Here is a 25,655-nt window from a genome sequence, read left to right on the forward strand (position 1 = left end):
GTAAAAAACCGAAAATGGAAACTAGCAGCAATGGGAACGAAAGTCATAAAATTGGAGAAACTAAAAGCAGAAGGAAGGCTTAAAAATCCACTACAGAAAGAGGTTGGTTGTCCCCAAAATAAGCTTCAAATGACGGACGTCATTTCACTGGCACTAATAAACTCGAGAACGCGATCGGCTGAGCGCGTGTCATCTGCTAAAATCGACGATATATCAGGCGACAGCTGTAGACGAGAGCGTAACGGAGTAAAATAGGGGCACTCAATTAAAAGGTGTCTTATCGTCCATAGCTGAGAGCAGTGGGGACAGAGTAGGGGTGGATCGCCGCTTAAAAGATGTCGATGGCTAAAAAGACAGTGCCCTATCCGGAGTCTAGTTAAAATTACCTCCTCCCGACGACGCGTTCGGGAGGAAGAGGTCCAAGCACAAGGAAGAGCTTTCACGTCCCACAGTTTATTATGGGGAAGTGTCGACCAATGTACGTGCCATAAAAGAACAACACGACGACATAAAACGCTCCGTAGATCGGCGAAGGGAATCGATTGAATAGCTGGCCAAAGAAGAGAGACTGCAGCCTTAACTGCTATATCAGCCGCCTCATTTCCACAGATACCAACGTGTCCCGGGAGCCAGAGGAACGCCACCGAGACGACCCCCAGGTGGAGCAAGCGCAGACAGTCCTGAATCCGGTGGACCAGAGGGTGGACAGGGTAAAGAGCTTGGAGACTGAGGAGAGAGCTGAGAGAATCTGAACAGATAACATACTGTATCGCTGATGGCGGCGGATGTAGTGGACAGCCTGGAGAACAGCGTAAAGCTCCGCAGTATAAACCGAACACTGGTCGGGAAGCCGAAATTGATTTGGGGTGTAGCCAACAATATAGGCACTCCCTACACCAAACGATGTTTTTGAGCCATCGGTGTAAATAAATGTGGCTTCCTTCATTTGTGCACATAGAGCAGAAAATGCCCGGCGATAAACAAGTGAAGGGGTACCATCCTTGGGAAACTGACAAAGGTCACGGAGCAGGCCGATTCGGGGATGGAGCCAAGGCGGTGCTGTGCCCCAAGTTGTCAAGAAGGTTTTAGGAAAGCGGAAGGAAAGAGAATGGAGCAGTTGACGGAAGCGAACTCCCGGTGGTAGTAGGGAGGAGGGGCGGCCTGCATACCCTACATCAAAGGAGGCGTCGAAAAAAATGTCATGGGCTGGATTAGCAGGCATGGAAGACAGATGGCTAGCATAACGACTCAGAAGGACTGCTCGCCGATTGGACAGCGGAGGTTCAGCAGTCTCAGCATAAAGGCTTTCCACAGGGCTGGTGTAAAAAGCTCCAGACACTAAACGTAATCCACGGTGGTGGATAGAGTCGAGACGCCGAAGAACAGACGGCCGAGCAGAGGAGTAGACTATGCTTCCATAGTCCAATTTCGAGCGCACTAAGGCGCGATAGAGGCGGAGAAGGACCACTCGGTCTGCTCCCCAGGAGGTACCATTCAGGACACGGAGGGTGTTGAGGGATCGCAGACAGCGAGCCGAAAGATAGGAAACGTGGGAGGACCAGCACAGTTTTCTGTCAAACATAAGACCCAAGAATTTAGCGACGTCTGAAAACGGAAGGTTGACAGGTCCTAGATGTAAGGAGGGTGGAAGAAACTCCTTACGTTGCCAAAAATTAACACAAACGGTCTTACTGGGAGAAAAACGGAAGCCGGTTTCGATGCTCCAAGAGTGGAGGCGATCGAGACATCCTTGAAGACGTCGTTCAAGAAGGCTGGTCCGTTGAGAGCTGTAGTAGATCGCAAGATCGTCCACAAAGAGGGAGCCCGAGACATCAGGAAGGAGGCAATCCATAATTGGATTTACGGCAATGGCAAACAGTACAACACTCAGCACGGAGCCCTGGGGTACCCCGTTTTCTTGGGAGAAAGTACGGGAGAGAGTAGTGTTCACCCGCACCCTAAATGTGCGCTCTGCCATAAATTCGCGAAGAAAAAGGGGCAGCCGACCTCGAAAGCCCCAAGAGAACAGTGTGCGGAGGATGCCTGTCCTCCAACAGGTATCGTATGCTCTCTCCAGATCAAAAAATATTGCTACTGTTTGGCGTTTCCGGAGAAAATTGTTCATGATATAAGTGGAGAGAGCAACAAGATGGTCAACTGCAGAACGATGCTTTCGGAATCCGCATTGGGCAGGTGTTAAAAGACTGCGGGATTCCAGCCACCAAGCTAAACGGTAATTCACCATACGCTCCAAAACCTTACAGACACTACTCGTGAGAGAAATGGGGCAATAGCTAGAGGGGAGATGTTTGTCCTTTCCAGGTTTCTGAACAGGAACGACGATAGCTTCCCGCCATCGTCTGGGAAAAGTACTGTCGATCCAAATTCGATTATAAAGACTATGGGTTGATAAATGCAGCAACATTTGGACGTGGATACCATCCGGTCCTGGGGCGGAGGAGCGAGAAGAAGAGAGTGCATGTTGGAGTTCCCGCATGGAGAAAACTGTATTGTAGCTTTCGCGATTTTGAGAGGAGAAAGCAAGAGGTTGCACTTCCGCTGCACGTTTCTTCGGGAGAAACGCTGGCGGGTAATTTGAAGATCTCGAAATCTCAGCAAAGTGCTGACCCAATGAGATAGAAATTGCGACGGGGTCCACTAATGTATCATGCGCGACAGTGAGCCCAGAGACCGGGGAGAAACTAGGCGCGCCTGAGAACCGTCGAAGCCGACTCCAAACTTCGGAGGAGGGAGTGAAGGTGTTAAATGAGCTAATAAAGAATTTCCAGCTTGCCTTCTTGCTATCGCGGATGACACGATGGCATCGCACACGGAACTGCTTATAGCGGATACAGTTGGCCAAAGTAGGATGGTGGCGGAAAACGCGAAGAGCACGTCGCCGCTCACGTATTGCGTCAAGGCATGCCTCGTTCCACCAAGGAACTGGGGGGCGCCGGGGCAATTCGGAGGTGTGTGGTATTGAATGTTCCGCAGCTGTAAGAATAACGTCGGTAATATGTGTGACCTCATCGTCGACGCTGGGCTAGTGACGGTCATCGAATGTCGCTAGAGACGAAAAATGTGTCCAATCGGCTTGGGCAAACTTCCAGCGTCGCGGGCGCATGTATGGCAGTTGAAGCTGCAGTCTAAGGACACATGGAAAGTGGTCCCTCGAGTGTGTATCATCAAGGGCGAACCATTCGAAGTGCCGAGCTAGCGGAACAGTACCGACCGCAAGGTCCAAATGAGATAAGTTTACCGTTGAGGCAGACAAAAATGTAGGGACCCCAGCGTTGAGGCAAACTAGATCCGCTTGGTGGAAGACGTCTAGCAATAGTGAGCCACGTGGACAAGGATGTGGAGATCCCCAAAGCGGGTGGTGGGCATTGAAGTCCCCAACCAGCAAATAGGGGGGTGGAAGCTGACCAAGAAGATGAAGGAGTTCAGCTCGTGCCATTGGTGTGGACGATGGAATGTATACAGTACAAAGAGAAAGATGGACAGCAACAGCTTGGAAGGAAGTGTTTAAGTGGATTGGGTGATAATGGAGAGTATCATGGAGAAGAATCATGAGTCCTCCATGGGCTGGAGTGCCTTCAACAGAGGGGAGATCATATCGGACGGACTGAAATGAGGGAGAACAAAGCGGTCATGGGGATGCAGCTTTGTTTCCTGAAGACAGAAGATGACCGGCGAGTAGGATCGTAAGAGGATCGACAATTCATCCCGATTGGCTCGAATGCCGCGGATATTCCAGTGGATAATGGACATAGGGTGAACAGAAAATGGAGGAATGTGACCAAGGTTGCCGTCAACTCAACGACTGCTCAGAGCTCGCGACCAACAGCATGGAATGGCATTCAGCCGAAGGCAGAAGATCCTGATCCATAGGTTGTTCAGGAGCAGCTCCTGCCACCAGCGATCGGCCGGTTGATCGGCCGCCAGCAGTGCGCCTCGACGACACAGAAGACGGCCGAGGGCGATTTCCACCAGGTGGTGCTGTAGATGGGACATGCCTTGGCAGAGAAGGAGATGAACTGGGTTTCTTTGTAGCCTTCTTGGAAATATGACGTTTAGATGAAGGAGGAACCGATGGTTGTGAAGTTGGGGTACGTAAAAAATCGACAATTCATCCCGATTGGCTCGAATGCCGCGGATATTCCAGTGGATAATGAACATAGGGTGAACAGAAAATGGAGGAATGTGACCAAGGTTGCCGTCAACTCAACGACTGCTCAGAGCTTGCGACCAACAGCATGGAATGGCATTCAGCCGAAGGCAGAAGATCCTGATCCATAGGTTGTTCAGGAGCAGCTCCTGCCACCAGCGATCGGCCGGTTGATCGGCCGCCAGCAGTGTGCCTTGGCGACACAGAAGATGGCCGAGGGCGATTTCCACCAGGTGGTGCTGTAGATGGGACACGCCTTGGCAGAGAAGGAGATGAACTGGGTTTCTTTGTAGCCTTCTTGGAAATATGATGTTTAGATGAAGGAGGAACCGATGGTTATGAAGTTGGGGTACGTAAAAAATCTTCACGAGTATGCTCTTTTTTCGAAGTCTTGGTGTCTGACTTTTGGGCTCGAGATTTAGCAGAACCCGATAAAGGGTGAGCCATAGAGTGGGCAGGCGAAAGTGGTGAGGTTGAATGGGCGATCTTTGCACTGGCCGATCTGACGACTGTGGCACTAAAGGTGAGGTCGCAAGTCTGCGTGGCCGCCTCCTCTGTTGGGCGAGGAGAAGCAAGGACAGTGCTGTATTTTCCTGTCTGAGGCCCGGTGGGCTGTCGACTGGCGAATAATTTTCGAGCAGCAAAGGTCGACACCTTTTCCCTCACTCTGATTTCCTGGATGAGCTTTTCGTCCTTAAAAACGGGGCAATCTCGAGAGGAAGCAGCGTGGTCACCCACACAGTTGATACAGCGAGGGGATGGAGGTCGACAAGCACCCTCATGGGCATCCTTGCCACACGTAACACATTTGGCCGGATTGGAACAGGACTGGCTGGTGTGATTGAACCGCTGACACCGATAGCAACACGTAGGGTTTGGGACGTAAGGGCGAACGGAAATTATCTCATAGCCTGCTTTGATTTTCGATGGTAGTTGAACTTTGTCAAATGTCAAGAAGACAGTGCGGGTTGGAATGATGTTCGTGTCAACCCTTTTCAGAACTCTATGAACAGCCGTTACGCCCTGGTCAGACAGGTAGTGCTGAATTTCTTCGTCAGACAATCCATCAAGGGAGCGTGTATAAAAGACTCCACGTGAGGAATTTAAAGTGCGGTGCGCTTCAACCTGGACAGGGAAGGTGTGGAGCAGTGAAGTATGCAGCAATTTTTGTGCCTGGAGGGCACTGACTGTTTCTAACAACAAGGTGCCATTCCGTAATCTGGAACAAGACTTTACAGGACCTGCAATTGCGTCGACACCTTTCTGAATAATGAAAGGGTTGACCGTGGAGAAGTCGTGACCTTCGTCAGACCGAGAAACAACAAGGAACTGTGGAAACGATGGAAGAACTATCTATGGCTGAGACTCAGTGAACTTATGCTTATGAGCAGACATAGTGGAAGGTGAGGAAACCATTGCGGAAGAATCCCCCATGATTACCGGCGTCTCCGATGGCGCTCTCCTCCCTTGTGGGGGCCCTCTCTGAGGGCACTCCTGCCTTAGGTGATTGTTCACACCTCAGGTCACACCTCCCGACAAACGGATGGAGGGACCAATCGGCACTTTCGGAAGGTATCAGCTCGGGTAATCACCCCTCCCTGGGCCTGGCCGTTACCAGGGAAAAACAAAGAAAGGGAAAGGAAAGAGGAGAGGTCTCAAACGCCGCAGCGGAGAAAAGGGTAAAGAGAAGAGGTAAGGAAAAGAGAAGGACAAAAGAAGGATGAAGACATACAAGCAGAGAAGGCGAAGAATGTGTTACATTTACGAGCGTCCGTCTCCGGACGTAGGCACAAACCATACTCGCAGAGGGGGAGAAAGGGAAGGAAAGAGCCAGAGGTGAAGGGAGGAGGGGCGAAGATGGGGGAGAGGGAAGGATGCAGAAAAGGAAGGTATGCAGCCCGGAAAGGAAGGAGGGCCACATTAGCTCGGGGTCCCGTGCTCGCTACGCACGTATCCACAAAAGAGATGTGGACCCCCTGGGGGGGGGGGGGGGAAGGGAGTCAGGCAGGGTTGTAGCCTATCCACAATGTTATTCAATCTGTATATTGAGCAAGCAGTGAAGAAAACAAAGGAAAAATTCGGAGTAGGTATTAAAATCCCTGGAAAAGAAATAACAACTTCGGGTTCGCCGATGACATTGTAATTCTGTCATACACAGCAAAGGACTTAGAAGAGCAGTTGAACGGAATGGACAGTATCTTGAAAGGAGGATATAAGATGAACATCAACGAAAGCGAAACAAGGATAATGGAATGTAGTCGAATTAAGTCGGGTGATGCTGAGGGAATTAGATTAGGAAAGGAGACACTTAAAGTAGTAAAGGAGTTTTGCTATTTGGAGAGCAAAATAATTGATGATGGTCGAAGTAGAGAGGATATAAAATGTAGACTGGCAATGGCAAGGAAAGCGTTTCTGAAGAAGAGAAATTTGTTAACATCGAGTATAGATTTAAGTGTCAGGAAGTTGTTTCTGAAAGTATTTGTATGGAGTGTAGCCATGTATGGAAGTGAAACATGGACGATAAATAGTTTGGACAACAAGAGAATAGAAGCTTTAGAAATGTGGTACTACAGAAGAATGCTGAAGATTAGATGGGTGGATCATGTTACTAATGAGGAGGTACTGAATAGAATTGGGGAGAAGAGGAGCTTTTAGCACAACTTGACAAGAAGAAGGCACCGGTTGGTAGGACATGTTTTGAGGCATCAAGGGATAACAAAAGTAGCATTGGAGGGGAGTGTGGAGGGTAAAACTCGTAGAGGGAGACCAAGAGATGAATACACTAAGCAGATTCAGAAGGATGTAGGTTGCAGTAGGTACTGGTAGATGAAGAAGCTTGCACAGGATAGAGTAGCATGGAGAGCTGCATCAAACCAGTCTCAGGACTGAAGACCACAACGACAACAACAACACATTGATAATACCGACAAACTGCAGCGACAGTTTCCTGACTTGAAATGGAGGGAAAAAGGCCTTATGAACATGTGTCCAGAGATGCATCGTTGCCACAGTAGATGGCGCAGACGAATGAAAGTACCTTTGACCCTGCGCCGTGTGTTCCTTGTGTGTTGCAGGATGTGTGAGTGATGCAGCGTGCCGAAGCAGCAGGAATTGTCCGGTATTGATGTCCGGCAACAAGCAGACATGGTGTTTGTGTATGCCCGAGCAGATGGAAATGGCCGCGAGGGAGTACGACTATACCAAAACAAAACAAGGAGCCTCACAGACACCAACTTCATCACACAATATGTCGAGCCCTTTTTGAACGCTTGTGTGATCGTGGGTTCTTTCAGACAGACGAACGCGCTGGGAGGAGGTTGGACTGTGTGTACACCATATTTGGAGGACCGGTTCTGTAGGATATTGAGACAAATCCTAATACAAGCTCCAAGCAAATGGACTGCGAACATGGTATAAGGCAAAGTACGATTACTACTATTACTATTAGTGGCAACGAGTGCAAGGATTATCAGCACCAGATTTCCCTCTACGGGAAGAATTATGTCCATGTTTTCTGCACCAGACCACCACGGTTATGGGGTTTCTGTCATCTGTCCTCTTTACCGACGAAGCAATTTTTACCAGAACTGGCATCATGTCTCTGCATAATCGTTATCTGTGGGCTACAGATAATACTCGGGGAATGGTTGAGGCAACTCATCAGTATCGATTCAGTATCAACGTGTGGGCAGGGATTCTTGGCGACCACATACCAGGTGATCAAAAAGTCAGTATAAATTTGAAAACTTAATAAACCACAGGATAATGTAGATAGAGAGGTAAAAAATGACACACATACTTGGAATGACATGGGGTTTTATTAGAACAAAAAAAACAAAGTTCACAAAATGTCCGACAGTTGGCACTGGACAGCAAAACTGCTACCATGACGGGTGAGAGGTACGCCGATATGTTACAGAATCGCATCATCCCCAGCCTGGCTGATAAACACATGCTGGAACGTACGAAGTTTATCCAGGTTGGCACTCCACCCCATATTGCTAGACACGTGAAAGATCTCTTGCACACGTCATTTGGTGATGATCGTGAGCTCAGCCGCCACTTTCGTCATGCTTGGCCTCCCAGGTCCCCAGACCTCAGTCCGTGCGATTATTGGCTTTGGGGTTACCTAAAGTCGCAAGTGTATCGTGATCGACCGACATCTCTAGGGATACTGAAATACAATATCCGACGCCAATGCCTCACCATAACTCTGGACATGATTTACAGTGCTGTTCACAACATTATTCCTCGCCTACAGCTATTGTTGAGGAATGATGGTGGACATATTGAGCATTTCCTGTAAAGAACATCATCTTTGCTTTGTCTTTCTTTGTTATGCTAATTATTTGCTATTCTGATCAGATGAAGCGCCATCTGTCGGACATTTTTTCAACGTTTGTATTTTTTTGGTTCTAATAAAACCCCATGTCATTCCAAGCATGTGTGTCAATTTGTACCTCTCTATATACATTATTCCGTGATTTATTCAGTTTTCAAATTTATACTGTCTTTTTGAACACCCGGTAGATTGACTGCTTATTATTCCACAACGCCACCGCGCGGAGTAGCCGCGCAGTTAGAGGTGCCATGTCACTAAACGTGTGGACCCTCCTGACGGAGGTTAGAATCCTTTCTCAGGCATGGGAGTGAGTGTTCTCCTTCGCATTAAGTTAGTTTAAGTAGTGTATAAGTCTAGGGACGGATGACCTCAATATTTGGTCCCTTAGGAACTCACACACATTTGAACACATTTCCACAACGCCTCGACGGAGCAACATACCTGGATTTCCTGCAGCATACTTTGCCTGGACTGCTTGTCAATGTGACAGGTTATGTGTGAGCTGGTGCATCTCTGGCGCCAGTTTCCATCGATCGTCATTTTGATCTTTGAGTCGACTTCGATGCTTATTTGGCTTCTGCTCATCTTTGGCGGCTCGGATTTAACGACAGCGCGTGCGCTCTGCTGTGGAGGTGTGTCAGGATCAGGGGTGAGTGGAGTCACGTGGGACTGTGTACATAGGCAGCACTGCAAGAGGACGAGTCGGACAACGAAGAAGCAGGGCCAGCAGCTACTGCGTGTTGAGTTGTGAGGGCAGATCTACCGCCCATGGTGATTTGGTTTTCCTAGAGGTGGAAGGACAAGCTCCTTCGAGTCTGTTATAAGCTACGCCGGCCGATTGAATTGGAGGCACTGAGTTGCTTCGGTGGGTTGCGTGTGGCTTAATTGAATATGCCAGTGTACTAAAAATCCTTTGGAATTGTTTAAGTTGTTTATCACTTACCTCGGTGTCATGACTAACTATCTTGACGGCAGTTGAGTAAGTGTGGCTACACCCAACCAACCGACATGAAGTGTGGTTAAAGACGTAGCTAGAAGTGCAACGAGTAGTGAGTAAGTCCGGCTCTGGCATTTCAAGACAGGCCGAAATACGTCCTCTATTCTACCTTGTAGTTCATTTGGTAGTTTCGCATGTAAATGTGCGCCGAGATAATTTTTGTCATCTTAACTTTAGGGCATGATTTTTAGCGAACTTATTAATTAAAGTTTAAGGGCTGGCATTGGTCAAGTAACTCACGGAGGCTAATTTGTTTCTATTCAGTTGTATTAATCAGCTGTTTTCTAGATAACATTGTGTAGTTTATTTCTCAGAATATTATCTGCCGTTGATGTGTGTTGTGTTACAGATAATTGGCAGCCGTCGACGACAGCATACTGGGAGCAGAGCACCATAGGGGCAGAGAGATATTTAAGGCCCTGTCCTCTCCTTTGCATTTGGTTTATGTTGTCACTGTTGCGTGATTCCATCTTTCTGGTGGTGAATTATAGCATCTGAAGTTCCATTGCAGTGCAAAGTTGAGTACATTTCTATGTCATTTCCTGTCTCGTGGATCCCTCATATTGATTTGAATCCTTGGTCTGCTCGTGTCTATCGCTAATTCACACGCAACATTGAAGCAACCTCAGTTTAGGGGTATTGCCATATGGTCATGTTCTAGTTGTAATCATTCTGAGAATATTGTTGATTAATCAACTGAGTAAGTAAATTTGAAGATTGGTTTGGTCAAAATTAAAGCACCTCCTTAACTGTTTTAGTCATCTGTATATAGTTTTGTTTAGGAAAGTTGGCTAGCCAAACCGTAAATGATCTGTGTTCTTACCCTTAATCTTTTCCTCAGTTGATTGGAAGTAATGAGAGTTCTGATGGGAATTGTATGGACATTTTTGCTATTGAAGTAAAGCTTTATCTAAGTGTATTTACCTAGTTATATTCAAATTTCAAGTTTTACGGGTCTTGTTCTGGGTTTAAGAAATTCATTTGTGATTTGTTCAAGTAATCTGGCCTTGTAAGGCAGTTTCCTGTATTATTGTGATTGTTATTTTATAATGCTTTTGATTGTAATGAAATATGTAGCAACTACAACGGATTACTATTGTGACTTTGGTGTGTCACTACCATCAACATTCCAATGTGCTTTCTGCATAACGGAACACCGCCCAGCTCCCACATTACAGTTCGCCAATACCTCAACATCTTCTCAGATTGCGGAGAACCTGTTGCATGGCCTGCTGCATCAGTGGGCTTAAACTCCCTGGATTTTTACCTCTGGGAGCATCTGAAAAGCGTTGTGAGCGATTAACCACTTCCTGACAGGTAGACCCTGCAATACTATGTTCACAACGCCAATGACTCTATTCAGAGAAAGGCCACAGCATGCGAAAGAGTGCAGCAATCCGAGATGCGAAATGTGAACACGTGCACTCTATCTCACGTAGGCCACCTTGAAAATCTATTGTGACGTGGATGTGATGCAGCTCTGCACTGTAGTCTGAGACAATTTGTTGTCACTGCACGCACACCGTCCATTTACAGACACAAGTCCATGGGATCTTTTTTTCTCTCTTTCCCGTCAGGAACCCGTCCTTGCAGTCTGTCGGTTTTATTAATGTTCATCTTCTGTAATATAGGGTGTAAGAACTCTATGTAGACAAAATTCTAGAGTGTTTAGAGTAGATAAGAAAAAACATTTTTTGATGCGACAAAGATGTCACAGGTACAGAATTTCCCCACTAGGGGTCGATGATGCTTCCGGCCCTAATGATGTTCGGAGACGTTGCTCAAACTGCCGTGTGATGGATATTGTTTTGTTGATACTGCGGACCACTTATGAATTTCTTTTTGTTGGGAGAGATGAAACGTTTAGTGCATAAGACACCGACAGACACTCCAGAAGAGACGGTTGTACGTTTGGTTGCAGCCATTATTCGCGAAACATCTAGTTGTTTTGAGCGTGTTGGGCAATCATTAATACGCAGATGTCTGTTTTGCATTAATATCGACAGACGACAATTTCAGCAACATTTCTAAAACAACATACAGCACACATCTGTTTGAACATCATCTCTGGACATCACTAGCGCCAAATCTTTCATGTACTGTAGTAGGGAAACGGCACACCTGTGGCATTTTTGTCATCTCGCCGAACCTAAAACTCAAAATGCTCATTTCTAACTTGCTCACGCCAGGACTCTACATGTGCTTTCGATTGTATGGCGCGAAGTGCATTATCCATTAATGTTGTCCGTGTGGCCAACATGTATAAAGTTTGTAAAAAAAAAAAATGTTTCTTTTGTATTCTATGCAGTTCTTATCGATGTAATATTACGGTTACAGCAACTTCTAATTACTATGTGCACTTTGACGTGCCTCATAGAGGGTAGAGCAAATAAAAGTGGCACGGAGGCGTGGATACGATTGGACTTTGATGTAAGAATATAAACATACCGTGTGAAGTGCACACCACGTGTACACCTGCCACGTGATCCCCGCCGGTTCAGAGTGCAGTGCAGCCTGTGTCAGTGTGAGTGGAGCAGTGCAAAGGGGACGACTGTACTCACATTGGAGTAGCGGGTGTTTGTTGAGGAGAGTTACGTGACAACAAAGCTGTGGAAACGGTGTCGTCAGCTGTTTGGTGAGAAGTTTAAAGGTGTCAAAGTGCCAGCAAAGGGTGCCATACAACGCTTAGTCCGAAAATGGCGTCAGGCATCATATGTTTTGAACAAGTAAAAACACATGCCGAAACGTACTGACACCCCGGAAAATGTGACTGCAGGTCACCAGTAAATACTTCAGAGTCCTACCAAATCAACCTGACGCCTGTTGCAAGAGACCGGTATATCAGGTCGATCATGTGAAGGAACATTCTACCTGCACCTTCACATGCATGCTTACCGAGTGTCTGTTGTTCATGTATTAAAACCAACAAATGTTCCTCAGCACCTCCAGTTTCGTGAGTAGCTGTTCACTGAGATAACACTCAACGGCTTGGACATGGATCGTTCTGTACGTATGATGAATCTGGGTTTCACCTGAGTGGTTATGTCAGCTCACAGAATCACAGGTTCTAGCCAGCGGAGAAGCCACATAACTCCCACTAAACGCCATTGCGTGATCAGAAGGTTGGGGTTTCGTATGCAGTGTCTCCACGCCGCAATATTGATCCCATCTTCTTTCATCAGACGCTGACTTACATTGCCAACATTTCGAAACCATTTGTGGCAGTATTAACGGAGGAGTAAAAGACGTACAGTTACTTCCAACAGGATGGAGCAACCGCCCATACAGCCGGCCAAACCATGGAGCACATTTATGCAGTCTTCACGCCTGACGCCGTTATTGGCAAAGGTCAGTGGTTGCGGCCCTAGCTGGTCACCCACGTCACCTGACCTATCAATATCGGATTAGTTTGTGTGAAGAGCCCTTAAGTCTAAGGTGTATCACAACAGCCCCCATAGTCTTCAAAAGGTGCAGCAAATGATTTCGGATGAGACTGCAGGAATTCCAGCAGTCCAGTTTCGATCCGCCTTCAGCAACTTCCCGAGCAGGACTCAAAAGCGCCAAGTGATGAATGGTGGTCACTTTCAATATCTGCTATTGTCAGGTTAGTGCTGTATTTCCCTTCCTCTGCTGTGTTTCTTTGTACCCTGGAACTCTGTTCTCTAGGTCACTTTTATTTGCTCCACCCTGTATTATGTAGTTGACCTCTAATGTAATAATTTACGAAATTAATTATACAACGGAGGTGCAGCGCAACAGTAACAAGATCAGAAAATGTCAGAATCAGTATGAATTTCCGCAAAGCAACTGCGCAATTTTGACGTGAAAATTTATTTGCAAACTAGAGAGAGATTCTAGATTTCTTGGTAAAGTCACACATACCATCATGAATTGTGTTCATGTATATCACTTAAAATCAGTTCAGGACAACTCCTTACCTTGGATTTACATCCAAATTTTTCATTCACTTCTATATCTCTATAAATATTCTCAGTTTCACGTACTTTTGCGATGAGCTTACTCACAAAAATATCGATAATTTTTTTTAATTTTATTCTGTTAGTTGTGATCTAGCCTTAGTATTGTTAAGGACGTAATTTTAATCCTCAGAGGTGTTGTACTGACACACTTACATTGTGAAGTGGATGACGAAGTGTTACTGGAAACCAGAGAATGTGTATGAGAATGAAATTTTCACTCTGCAGCGGAGTGTGCGCTGATATGAAACTTCCTGCCAGATTAAAACTGTGTGCCAGACCGAGACTCGAACTCGGGACCTTTGCCTTTCGCGGGCAAGTGCTTTACCAACTGAGATACCCAAGCACGACTCACGCCCCGTCCTCCGCAATATCCTTTCTTTCAGGAGTGCTAGTTCTGCAAGTTTCGCAGGAGAGCTTCTGTAAAGCTTGAAAGGTAGGAGACGAGGTACTGGCAGAAGTAAGACTGTGAGGACGGGGCGTGAGTCGTGCTTGGGTAGCTCAGTTGGTAGAGCACTTGCCCGCGAAAGGCAAAGGTCCCAAGTTCGAGTCTCGGTCCGGCACACAGTTTTAATCTGCTAGGAAGTTTCAATGTGTATGAGGTTCGACGACTTTGGAGTACTGAATTTGGAACATCGCCACCTTCACGGTTAACAATTACAAGATTTCGAGACAAGTTTAAAGTCGAAGGTGCACGATGTGAAGAATGGACGTACTAGGAGAAAGAGATGTTCAACAGACAACGAGAGTGTGGCTGCAGTGGTTCAGCGACACGCACAATCCCCGAAAACGTCTGTGAAGCAATGCTATCATGAGTGTGGGATCAGCAAAACGAGTGTTCACAGAATTTCGTGGACTCGCAGGTGGAAGCTTTACATTCTGACACTTCTCCACTCTCTGAACGACGGATATCTCGGTACGTGAAGTGAATTTTCGGAGTGTGTTATCATGCATCAATATACACTGCGACACTTCTCAGGGATCTGAAGGAGGATGATCCCAATAGGCAAACTGAAATTTTTGAGTGGATCATCAACGTGTTTACTCCACGTAAACGGCAAATGGGTGGGAGAGCGGTGTGCTGACCCCACATCGCTCCATATCCGCATTCGATGACGCTTTTGCCCTGAGGATGACACAGCGGACGTATCCGAGGCCTGTTCGGACGGCGTTTAGTTTTCGTCAATACGTGTGAAGCAGGTCTTCTTTCTTTCCTTCTTTCTTTCTTTCCAGTAGTTTTTCATTCTTCCCGTGCGGTTTTCTCTTCTTTCTTCTGCCCATATTGCATCTGTCGTGCTTTACACAATGCAGCCTTGGAGCTCTAATATTTAAGAATGTTTGGACGAAATCTAAACCTTTATCTTTCAAATTTTGAAATTCCTTTTTAAAAATTTGGAAAAACGACACTGTTTTTTCTCCGTAAACTTTCTTCCTGCACTTACGTATTAATTTCTTAACCTGCTCGTCAGGTGGTCATGCCATGATTCTGCTATTTTGCATTTTTTAAATGGCCTCGGCATTAACTCCGTTCTCAATTGAGGCACAACCAATTCATACACTCATCTCATTTCCTTTGTATCGGGTAGCGATGACCATCCTTGAGAAGACGCGGCATCCCTTTCGTTATAGTACCTAATGACATTAATCACAGTATATAGAACTTACGTGGCTTAGGCCTACGAAACTATACGGATACGAATGCTGTCGGCGAGGGCCCTGCCTGACTGACCGTGACAACAATTCTGCTGCTGGTGAGTGACTGGCGCAAATCAGCAGTGAGGAAGGCTCTAGCCAGAGAACCCACAATGAAAATCTGGTTGGCGCCTACAAACGAGTCGGAAAATCTACGTAGCCGTTTTTACGACCCCTCCGTGCCCGCATCCTTGGGGAGGGGGGGCTATCTCACCATCCCTTCTGTACGGCCATGTAACCAACACTGCAGTGTGGTCAACGAATCTCCTAGTAACACCACATGTTGGTTCCGGTTATTCAAATGGGCTCCATCATTTGGTTCACACTTGTAGGTTTCTGCTCTGGTGCAACAAACTTCAGCTCCCAACGACTTAGGCTTGTTATGGCGTTTTCACAGGTCACACGATGCACTGTGGCACACTCCTCAGCCGCTTAGCTACTGCTTCCGCCTGCACCTGGGGCTGTAACTAGGGTTGCCAAGTATCCGGCTTTAGCCTGACATTTCCGTCTTTTTGCGGCTGTGTGCCGCCAAATGCCAACAAGGCCGGCCTGTCCGGATTTTGTTAGGCTTTTTAGCGGTGAAGTAGAGGACGCACAAGTAAGGCCCGTTCCAAGCTAATGGTGTAATTTCGAGGAAAAAGCATAATGAGAAATAAGGAGGATATGTAAGTGTACGAACCAGTGCTATTCACTTCGTCTATGTCCTACGTTTTCCTTCGTAGGCCGAGCGAGCCTAACACACTATTTTACTAGCACGCTACGTGCAGAGGCAGTGAAGTACAAGGGCATGCTGAAAAGTAACGTCTCCGAATTTTTTATGTAAAACTCTTGCAGCTTTTTAAAAACAAACAACGTTACTTACATTCTTCATATTTATTCTTGATGTATACGTACTTGCAGCCCTTTGCTACTAGAAGGCTCCGAATTGTAGCTTGTAATATAGCAGTTTGTAACATAACTATGTCGGTGTATGAGAAACAGCGTGTTGTAATCGAGTTTTTAATTCGAAGAGTTCATCCACACGTGGGGCACCCCCACTTCAGCATGTCAGTGACAGACCACCCACGAGTGCTGCGACATCTGCATCAGTCCGGCGCCCTGCGTCCACTGTCATCGATTTCTTTTGTTGGGTTTCGGGCCGTGCCCAGTCGACCATCTCAATTGTAATGTGCATTATGACAATACAACATTTTCGTAGCAATCTGCCGCACTGATCCCGCCCCTACAGAGGTGGACATGACTGATCATCTTTCGTACAGTCCGACTTGGCCCCCTCCGGTTTTCATCTTTTTCCAAAACTTACAGAACATCTTAGAGGACTTCAATTATAGTGACGAAGCGGTGCAGGCAGAGGTGGGGTTGTGGCTCCGTCAACAAAGTCAAACGTTCTACGGTGATGGTAGCAACAAATCGGTCTGTCATTGGGAGAAATGTGTTCTTCGCTACGGTGACTGTGTTGAGAAATAAATACGTAGCCGTGAAGAATAAAGATGTGGAGCGTTAATGTTCGTTTTATTTAAAAAGCTTCAAGGGTTTTAGCGTAAAAAATCGGAGGTATTACTTTTCAGCCAGCCCTCATAGAATGTACCAATCAGCCGATGCCAACCTGCCAAACAAACTATGGTTACTTGTTTATTTATTTCTTATTTATTTATTTATTTCTTATTTATTTCTTGATAAGTCTCATTGAAATCATGAAAATTAATTAATATCTTTTCGTTTTTCGTCCCAGAAGAACAAAAATTTGTTTATTTTGTGTAACAAAGAATTTTTAGTTTACTTTAACCTAAGATTATCTTTCGAAGAGGATTTACCCGCTGAAAAGACCGCCAAGTTATAACGCTGCTTATTGATTGGTTTTTAGTTTAAGCACCTTTAAAATGATCTCGCAAAACAAAACTGCGGTTCTAGGCGCTTCAGTCCGGCACCCCGCGGCTGCTGCGGTAGCAAGTTCGAATCCTGCCTCGGGGATGGATGTGTGTGACGTCCTTAGGTTAGTTAGGTTTAAATAGTTCTAAATCTAGGGGACTGATGACCTCAGATGTTAAGTCCCATAGTGCTTAGAGCCATTTAAAAAAAAACTGATTGCATTTGATTAGTAATAAACGACTGAAAACACCCAACTTTCTCTACTTCCATTTAAAATAAATAGTCCGTCTTTTAAGGTAAAATGTCCAGCTAACATAACGCCGAGTTTGGATTTTCTAGTTTTGAACTTGGCAATCTTATCTGTACCGGGCTCTTAACCTAAAGTAATCGCTTCTGTGGCTTTGTGATCTACGCATTTTCCATGCTCAAGTGATACTATCTTCACTGACAGTTGATCCCAAACCAAGGCAGTACCAGCAATGCGCATTAGCACCCCACATCTGGCACATTTGTACGGCCATGTATGGCAATGCACACCAATCCAAGCACACACAAGAAACACCAAAGCAAAGGTACGCCAGCGATCGGCCACAAATCCAGAAAAACCAGTGGTGACATAGGAGACAGGCTCTCTGTTGACCGAAATTGGAAGTTATTTTTTTTTTAAAGAAAAGAAAAAAATACATTTTATTATTTCTGACTTTCATGTTTGAAGGAAACGAAGACTACTCGAAACTCTTAATCTATATTTCTAAGTAAAGAGAGAAACTCCTATAGCTAGGTGTGATACGAAACAAAGAGTTGTTGAAATGCAAATCTCGCTTAACACCTCCGAACATCATTTAGGCCACCCAGGATGTGCATAATATCATTTACTAATGAGGATACCCACAACTGAACACAAGAAAACTTTGCTCAGAAGTCGCTATTTGTATCCAGTATGTGAAGCTTTACCTTTTCTACAAAGAGCGAACCCAACCGAAGGGTGGCATACAAGGCGCAAAAAAGTCAACCTGGAGAGCGAAAAGTTTAGGTAATTTTGAGAGCAGAGCAATTCACTTCTGACAGCGATGTTAATCCTTTGGAAGCTTGACAGGAGGTAGTAACCACAGCCTCTGACCAACATTCGTGTTTTCTAAATGCAGGCACAGCTTGACCGAGAGGCAACGTACCTTGGTGAGATCATCTCCGTACCATTCTTCAGCGTAGCCTATTTCGTCTGCGTCCAGCTTGAAGTTCCAGAGGCCATCTAGAGACTTCACCTCCCTGGACTCGGATTCTCTGGGATACAGCACGCCACCTTTCGCGACTGGCGCCAAGGCCGCTGTAGTAAGCAATAGACAAAGTCTCCACATGCCGACGATAGTATCCTGTGAACAAGAAAATGAATCGAAATAATTAACGTTTCTTGAGTATTCGGGGAACCCCCCTTACTTACATAGAGGAATTTCAGAAGCCAAGCATATCTTTAAATGGAGAAAAGTAAAGCGTCACTTACAGTTTGCTTTTTGTTTTTCAAAATGGCAGAAACATTATTCGCCGAACAATTAGTTGTAATCAAATAATATATGCGAAATCTTTCAGTACATCAGAGAAACTGACAACAAACCCCGAACTGAAAAAAAAGAAAACTTGCAGAATATGGGACATAAAGGTGAACGAGAATTGCTGCCGACCAGTCTACGGAATGAGAACAAAAGAAGAAAGCAGAAGACCATCCTAGTTACCGAAGAGTGATATGATGACTGTAAGGGAGGGGAAAAGGAGGAGGAAATTAGTGCTTAATGTCCCGCCGACAACGAGGTCATTAGATACGGAGCACAAGCTCGGATTAGGGGCGGATGGGGAAGGAAATCAGTTGTGCCCTTTCAAAGGAACCATCCGGACACTTGCCTGAAGCGATTTAGGGAAATCACAGAGAACCTAAATCAGGATGACCGGACGTGGCTTTGAGCCACCGTTCTCCCGAATGTGAGTCCTGTGTGGTAGCTACTGCGCCACCTCGCTCAGTGACTGTGAGGGGATTGTGAGATCACTGGAAAATCTGGGAAAAAATATGAAACAATGGAAAGTCCAGGTTGGAAAACCAACACTGTAATGGAAAGGATATATCACTACTCACTGTAAGGATGACACTCTGAATTGTAGACAGGCTGCTCCGACAAGAGATAGCTATCGTGTGAGCGTGTGGTGTGCTTTCTTTTGTGCCTGTGTGTGTTTTCCTTTCTGAAGAAGGCTTTGACTGGAAGCTCTGTGTGTAAAGTCTTTTCGTTGTGCCTGTTTGCACCTCAAAGTGTCACCTTTCTGGTGAGGAGCAATGTATCTTTTTCGTAATATTGTCGATACAAAATATGACTAAGCTAAATTTTAATTGTTAGGCTTCATGAAGTGGAACTAGGTAATGCGTTACAGTCTCGATAGTGACTTCATCTTCGGAAAATGTTGTAAATGGGATCTGAATCGTGACTGACAGGAAAGTGTGAAGCGACTACGAGCAATGCCATGACGTGTATTTTTCCTGTCAACTACAGTTATTACAAGGGTGATATGACTGCACGGGTCGCAACTCTTGTATATCGCAATTGGAACAAAGTACAAACATCATGTTCTGCCAAAAACGAGGAAAAACCGCTACCGAAACGTTTCAAATGAGCGTTTTTCATAGGGGAGAGACAGTTTGAAGGATGATGGAAGTACTGGCCGACCACAAACGGTCTGAAGTGAATCAAGATTGAAGAGTAGTAAAGTTGCTGCGCGCCAGCCACTGCCAAATGGTAGACGATCTCACAGGTGCAGTCGGATGTCGGCCACGCTATGTGCTACGAAATTCTGACTGATGATCTGAACATGTGTGTTAGAACATGGTGATTGCTTGACGACTTATGGGGACCTGACCAATAATACTGACGATGATTCGGCGTTTCTCAGCCAGATCCTACCTGGAGACGAAACATGATGTTTCTTGTACGATCCACAACTGAAGCCCCAATCCGCGACCTGGAAAACGCAAGTACCACCGCAACAGAAAAACCACGACAAGACAGGTCAAAAGGCAAGATGAAGATTGAAGTGTTTTTTGATTCAAATGGAATAGTTCACATGGAATTCATCCCAGATGGTGCAACGGGAAACGAAAGCCGCTACAAGGAGCTCCTTGACATTTACACGATTCAGTTCACCATAAGCATCCTGAGCTTTGGATTGGGAAGAACTTGCTGTTGCTAAACAACAACGCTCCTGCACGTTGTTCTGTCTTCGTCCCAGAGAAAATTGCTAGGTGACAGGTCATCGTTTTGTCACACCTTCCGTAGTCACCTCATATCGCAGTATACGATTTTTGTCTCTTTCTCCACAAGAAAGCACAATTATGTGGGGGTAGATTTTATTCAGCCAAAGAGAAACCCCGAGGGATCTCCAAGCCAGCATGTTTGAGAGGTGCTTCCAGCAGCTAAACTGAAGCGCCAAAGAAACTGGTATAGGCTTGCGTATTCAAATACAGAGTTATGTAATCAGGCAGAATACAGCGGTGTGGTCGGTAACGCCTATATAAGACAACAAGTGTCTGGCGCAGTTGTTAGATCGGTTACTACTGCTACAATGGTAGGTTATCAAGATTTAAGTGAGTTTGAACGTGGTGTTATAGTCGGCGTACGAGCGATGTAACAGAGCATCTCCGAGGCAGCGATGAAGTGGGGATTTCCCCGTACGACCATTTCACGAGTGTACCGTGAATAACAGGAATCCGGTAAAACATCAAATCTCCGACATCGCTGCGGCGGGAGAAAAGATCCTGCATGAACGGGACCAACGACGACAGAAGAGAATCGTTCAGCGTGACAGATATGCAACCCTTCCGCAAATTGCTGTAGATTTCAATACAGGGCCATCAACAAGTATCAGAGAGCGAACCATTCAACGAAAAATCATCGATATGGGCTTTCGGAGCTGAAGGCCCACTCTTGTACCCTTAACGACTGCACGACACAAAGCTTTACGCCTCGCCTGGGGCCATCAACACCGACATTGCACTGTTGATTACTGGAAACATGGTACTTCGTCGGACGAGTCTCGTTTCAAATTGTATCGAGCAGATGGACGTGTACAGGTATCGAGACAAACTGATGAATCCATGGACCCTGCACGTCAGCAGGGGACTGTTCAAGCTGTTGGAGACTCTGACGGGGTGTGGGGCGTAAGCAGTTGGAGTGATATGGGACCCCTGATACGTGTAGATACGACTCGACAGGAGACACGTAAGTAAGCATCCTGTCTGATCACCTGCATCTATTCATGTTCTTTGTGCATTCCGATGGACTTTCACAATTTCAACAGAACAAAGCGACACTCCACACGTCCATGAATTGCTACAGTGTGGCTCCAGGAACTCTCTCCTGAGTTTAAACACTTCCACTGGTCACCAGACTCCCCAGACACGAATATTATTGAGTATATCTGGAATGCCTTGCAACGTGCTGTTCAGAAGAGTTCTCCACCGCCTCGTACTCTTATGGATTTATAGCCAGCCCTACAGGATTCATGGTGTCAGTTCCCTCCAGCATTACTTCAGACATTAGTCGAGATCATGCCACGTCGTGTTGCGGCGCTTCTGTCTGCTCATGGGGGCCCTACGCGATGCGATATTAGGCAGCTCTACCAGTTCCTTTTTTTTTTGGGGGGGGGGGGCTTCATTGTATGTGGACGTTGGAAGATGACCATAGAGGCCAACAGTGGCACCTTTGAGGGAGGATAAGGATCTATTTAATTCTATATTCTATGCTGTGGCCCTATGGCCTTCAGGCCAAAAGCTAATTAAAATGAATAGGTGCACGCCATGGCTGTATGGCTTTCTGGCCACACACACACACACACACACACACACACACACACACACACACACAGACTCTCTCTCTCTCTCTCTCTCTCTCCCTCTCTCCAGTAAAGAAAAACAACTAAGAAGAGCACACGCCTTGCTACGCGGTATCTTTTGAGACATCAGCGCTCTTGCGGGTGCCTACTTCCCAGGCGTTAAGTCCCAAGACTTTGTTGACTCTAGCAGTACAACAGGCCTGGCCAAAGAGTGCTCCGGCTGCACTCCTGCCTAGCACCCCGAGCACAGTGACGAGTACGACTGAGGGGTGAGGGCAGAAGGGGAAGGAAAGAGCTGCGGCTAGACGCTGCTAGTGCGCGGCAGTCAGCTTTTAATAGTTTGCTAACAATATCAATTTACCTTCTGCATTAGGAATGCCATGCTAAGTGCTTAATACGCTACCACAGAACTATGAGATGGGAAGACATTCATTGGGACACCAGTACAATAACACCGACAAAAATGATATAATGCACTTGTCTTCTGATGAACAAGCGTGAATGCTGACTGAACTTAATGCAGCTATTAGGGAAAGAACTGAGTAAAGGGCAAATACAGCATTGACAAAATCTTTTACTGTCGACATCACCAATTACTTGAATCACTGGAAACGGATACGGCAGACAAAATTGATGCTAACAAACAAAAGGTTATCCAATGGGGAAAGCAGCTTCACGTCCATGCCGTTGAACAGTTATCAGAAGTCAAGGCAGTCATTTGTGGACCAGACATAACTGACTACGTTTCCATGACTGAGACACTTCATCTGTAGTTCAGTAAGAGGTTCCAAGGCTTTGCACGTGGAAGATAAATTTCGATTTATTTGTTAGGCCATCCTCTCTTTTGGCTGCTGATGTACGTACTCATTATCTCCAACTTTAGCTGACAGATGTACAGTGCAGCACCAGGATCAGTGACCTGTTTTTACTATCCAGAAATTTTCAAGACTCCTATAAAATGTTACCTCAAGAGTAATAGCCTTGACTGCACAGTCAAGCCGATAAAGTTATTTCAGTATATGGTTCAACACATATGTACAAACACTTTTTGTCCGTTATGAAATTGAGAAAGTTCTACCAACGTTCAGGTTTACCACATTTTAATCTGATTAACACCATGTATTAGTATCACAAATCAAAGTTCCAGACATATTACATATCCTAAAATCGAAATATGTATAAACTTAAAAACATCACAGCTTTGAGTGAGATACCTGCAAGTCAGGCTTTTTGTAGTTCACTCAATGTATTATCACTGTCTGATGTACTTATTTAATTAAACAATGAATGTTATTGCTTAGAAGGAAAAATAATAACTTGATAATAATCACGAGTGATAAAATACTGCTTACAAAAGTATGTTAAAATGGTAGCCTCTTGAAAGTAGTTGAACTGTGTCGCAAACATATCTTCCTAAGTTTCTCACGTGTGTGGCCTTCGCCGTATAGCTGTCTCATTCACACATCGACTCGAAACAGCGCAGTTGTGGGGGAAGCTGGAACGTTGAACAGATTCGCCTCTGTTCGTGGAGCGCAAGCTCACTCTGGGAGTGAAAATCTTGGCCAGGCCTCTAGCATAACATCTTTTCTGGACACTATCCATTTCATTCAATTACTCCTCTGAGTATTGTTCTGTCTCTGGCAGAAATAAAGTCTTATCGGCAGACGTTAAAATTTTTATTTCTTCTCCCTGAACTTTAATTATCTCTCCAGATTGTTCCTGGGTTTCCTTTCCTGCTTGCTCAACGTACAAAATGAACAATACCGGGGACTGGCTACAGTCTGCACTCACTCCTTGCTCCACCTCTGCTTCTATTTTATGTCCTTCGGCTCTTATAACCGCAGAGAGCCTTATATAGAGAAATTGTTAGCTGTTGTAAGAGGTTCAGTTCCCATAGCTGAATTTTTTACGAAAATATTGAAACTACCAATGAAACTAACATTTTATAAATTCCCATTAAATGCCTGTACAACATTCTGACAAGCTAATATATTTCTTGTAAATACATCAAAGTATGCATTGCATTCAAGACTTCGTCGTTCCTAACGTATGAGTTGTGTAATGTTTAAGTTTTGAAAAGTAATTATTGTGTTCACTTGTTTGGTATTATTACTATCGATTATTACGCTGTTAGAATGACTGGTGGTGATTGCAACATATACACTCCTGGCAATTAAAATTGCTTCACCACGAAGATGACGTGCTACAGACGCGAAATTTAACCGACAGACAGAAGATGCTGTGATATGCAAATGATTAGCTTTTAAGAGCATTCACACAAGATTGGCGCCGGTGGCGACACCTACAACGTGTTGACATGAGGAAAGTTTCCAACCGATTTCTCATACACAAACAGCAGTTGACCGGCGTTACCTGGTGAAACGTTATTGTGATGCCTTGTGTAAGGAGGAGAAATGCCTACCATCACGTTTCCGAATTTGATAAAGGTCGGATTGTAGCCCATCGCGATTGCGGTTTATCGTATCGCGACATTGCTGCTCGCGCTAGTCGAGATCCAATGACTGTTAGCAGAATATGGAATCGGTGAGTTCAGGAGGGTAATACGGAACGCCGTGCTGGATCCCAACGGCCTCGTATCACTAGCAATCGAGATGACAGGCATCTTATCCGCATGCCTGTAACGGATCGTGCAGCCACGTTTCGATCCCCGAATCAACAGCTGGGGACGTTTGCAAGACAACAACCATCTACACGAACAGTTCGACGACATTTGCAGCAGCATGGACTATCAGCTCGGAGACCATGGCTACGGTTACCCTTGACGCTGCATCACAGACAGGAGCGCCTGCGATGGTGTACTCAACGACGAACCTGGGTACATGAATGGCAAAACGTCATTTTTTCGGATGAATCCAGGTTCTGTTAACAGCATCATGATGGTCGCATCCGTGTTTGGCGACATCGCGGTGAACGCACTTTGGAAGCGTGTATTCGTCATCGCCATACTGGCGTATCACCCGGCGTGATGGTATGGGGTGCTATTGGTTACACGTCTTGGCCACCTCTTGTTCGCACCGACGGCACTTTGAACAGTGGACGTTACATTTCAGATGTGTTACGACCAGTGGCGCTACCCTTCATTCGATCCCTGAGAAACCCTACATTTCAGTAGGATAATGCACGACCGCATGTTGCAGGTCCTGTACGAGCCTTTCTGGATAGAGAAAATGTTCGACTGCTGCCCTGGCCAGCACATTCTTCCGATCTCTCACCAATTGAAAACGTCTGGTCAATGGTGGCCGAACAACTGGCTCGTCACAATACGCCAGTCACTACTCTTGATGAACTGTGGTATCGTGTTGAAGCTGCATGGGCAGCTGTACCTGTACACGCCATCCAAGCTCTGTTTGACTCAATGCCGAGGCGTATCAAGGCCGTTATTACGGCCAGAGGTGGTTGTTCTGGGTACTGATTTCTCAGGATCTGTGCACCCAAATTGCGTAAAAATGTAATCACATGTCAGTTCTAGTGTAATATATTTGACACTTTCTTCTTGGTGTAGCAATTTTAATGACCAGTAGTGTATGTGCTGTATGTTTCTAGAAATTTGTAAATAATTAGTAATGAAAGGGCGTGTGCGTCATATTGCGTAATCGAACCGTGAGCCACATACACTGTCTGATCAAAAGTATGCAGACACTACCAAGTAATGTGGAATTTATCACCAAATGTTATGAGAGGCACAGCTGCCTCTATAAAAGGAGGAATGGAGTATTGCGTTAT

The 25,655-nt window shown here is 45.7% G+C and overlaps 1 protein-coding gene across 1 annotated transcript in view; it reads right to left on the bottom strand.

The window, feature by feature from the left end:
- The window catches only part of LOC124792217 (beta-glucuronidase-like), a 153,582-nt gene that overhangs the window by 117,798 nt on the left and 10,129 nt on the right, over positions 1-25,655 (bottom strand). Inside the window, exon 2 of the mRNA XM_047257922.1 lies at positions 18,218-18,415. Within this exon, the coding sequence (XP_047113878.1) occupies positions 18,218-18,400 (183 nt within the window). The 5' untranslated portion in view covers positions 18,401-18,415. The remainder of the gene's footprint in view (positions 1-18,217; positions 18,416-25,655) is intronic.

This window comes from Schistocerca piceifrons, chromosome 1, assembly GCF_021461385.2.
Source record: "Schistocerca piceifrons isolate TAMUIC-IGC-003096 chromosome 1, iqSchPice1.1, whole genome shotgun sequence".
Taxonomy (NCBI): domain Eukaryota; kingdom Metazoa; phylum Arthropoda; class Insecta; order Orthoptera; family Acrididae; genus Schistocerca; species Schistocerca piceifrons.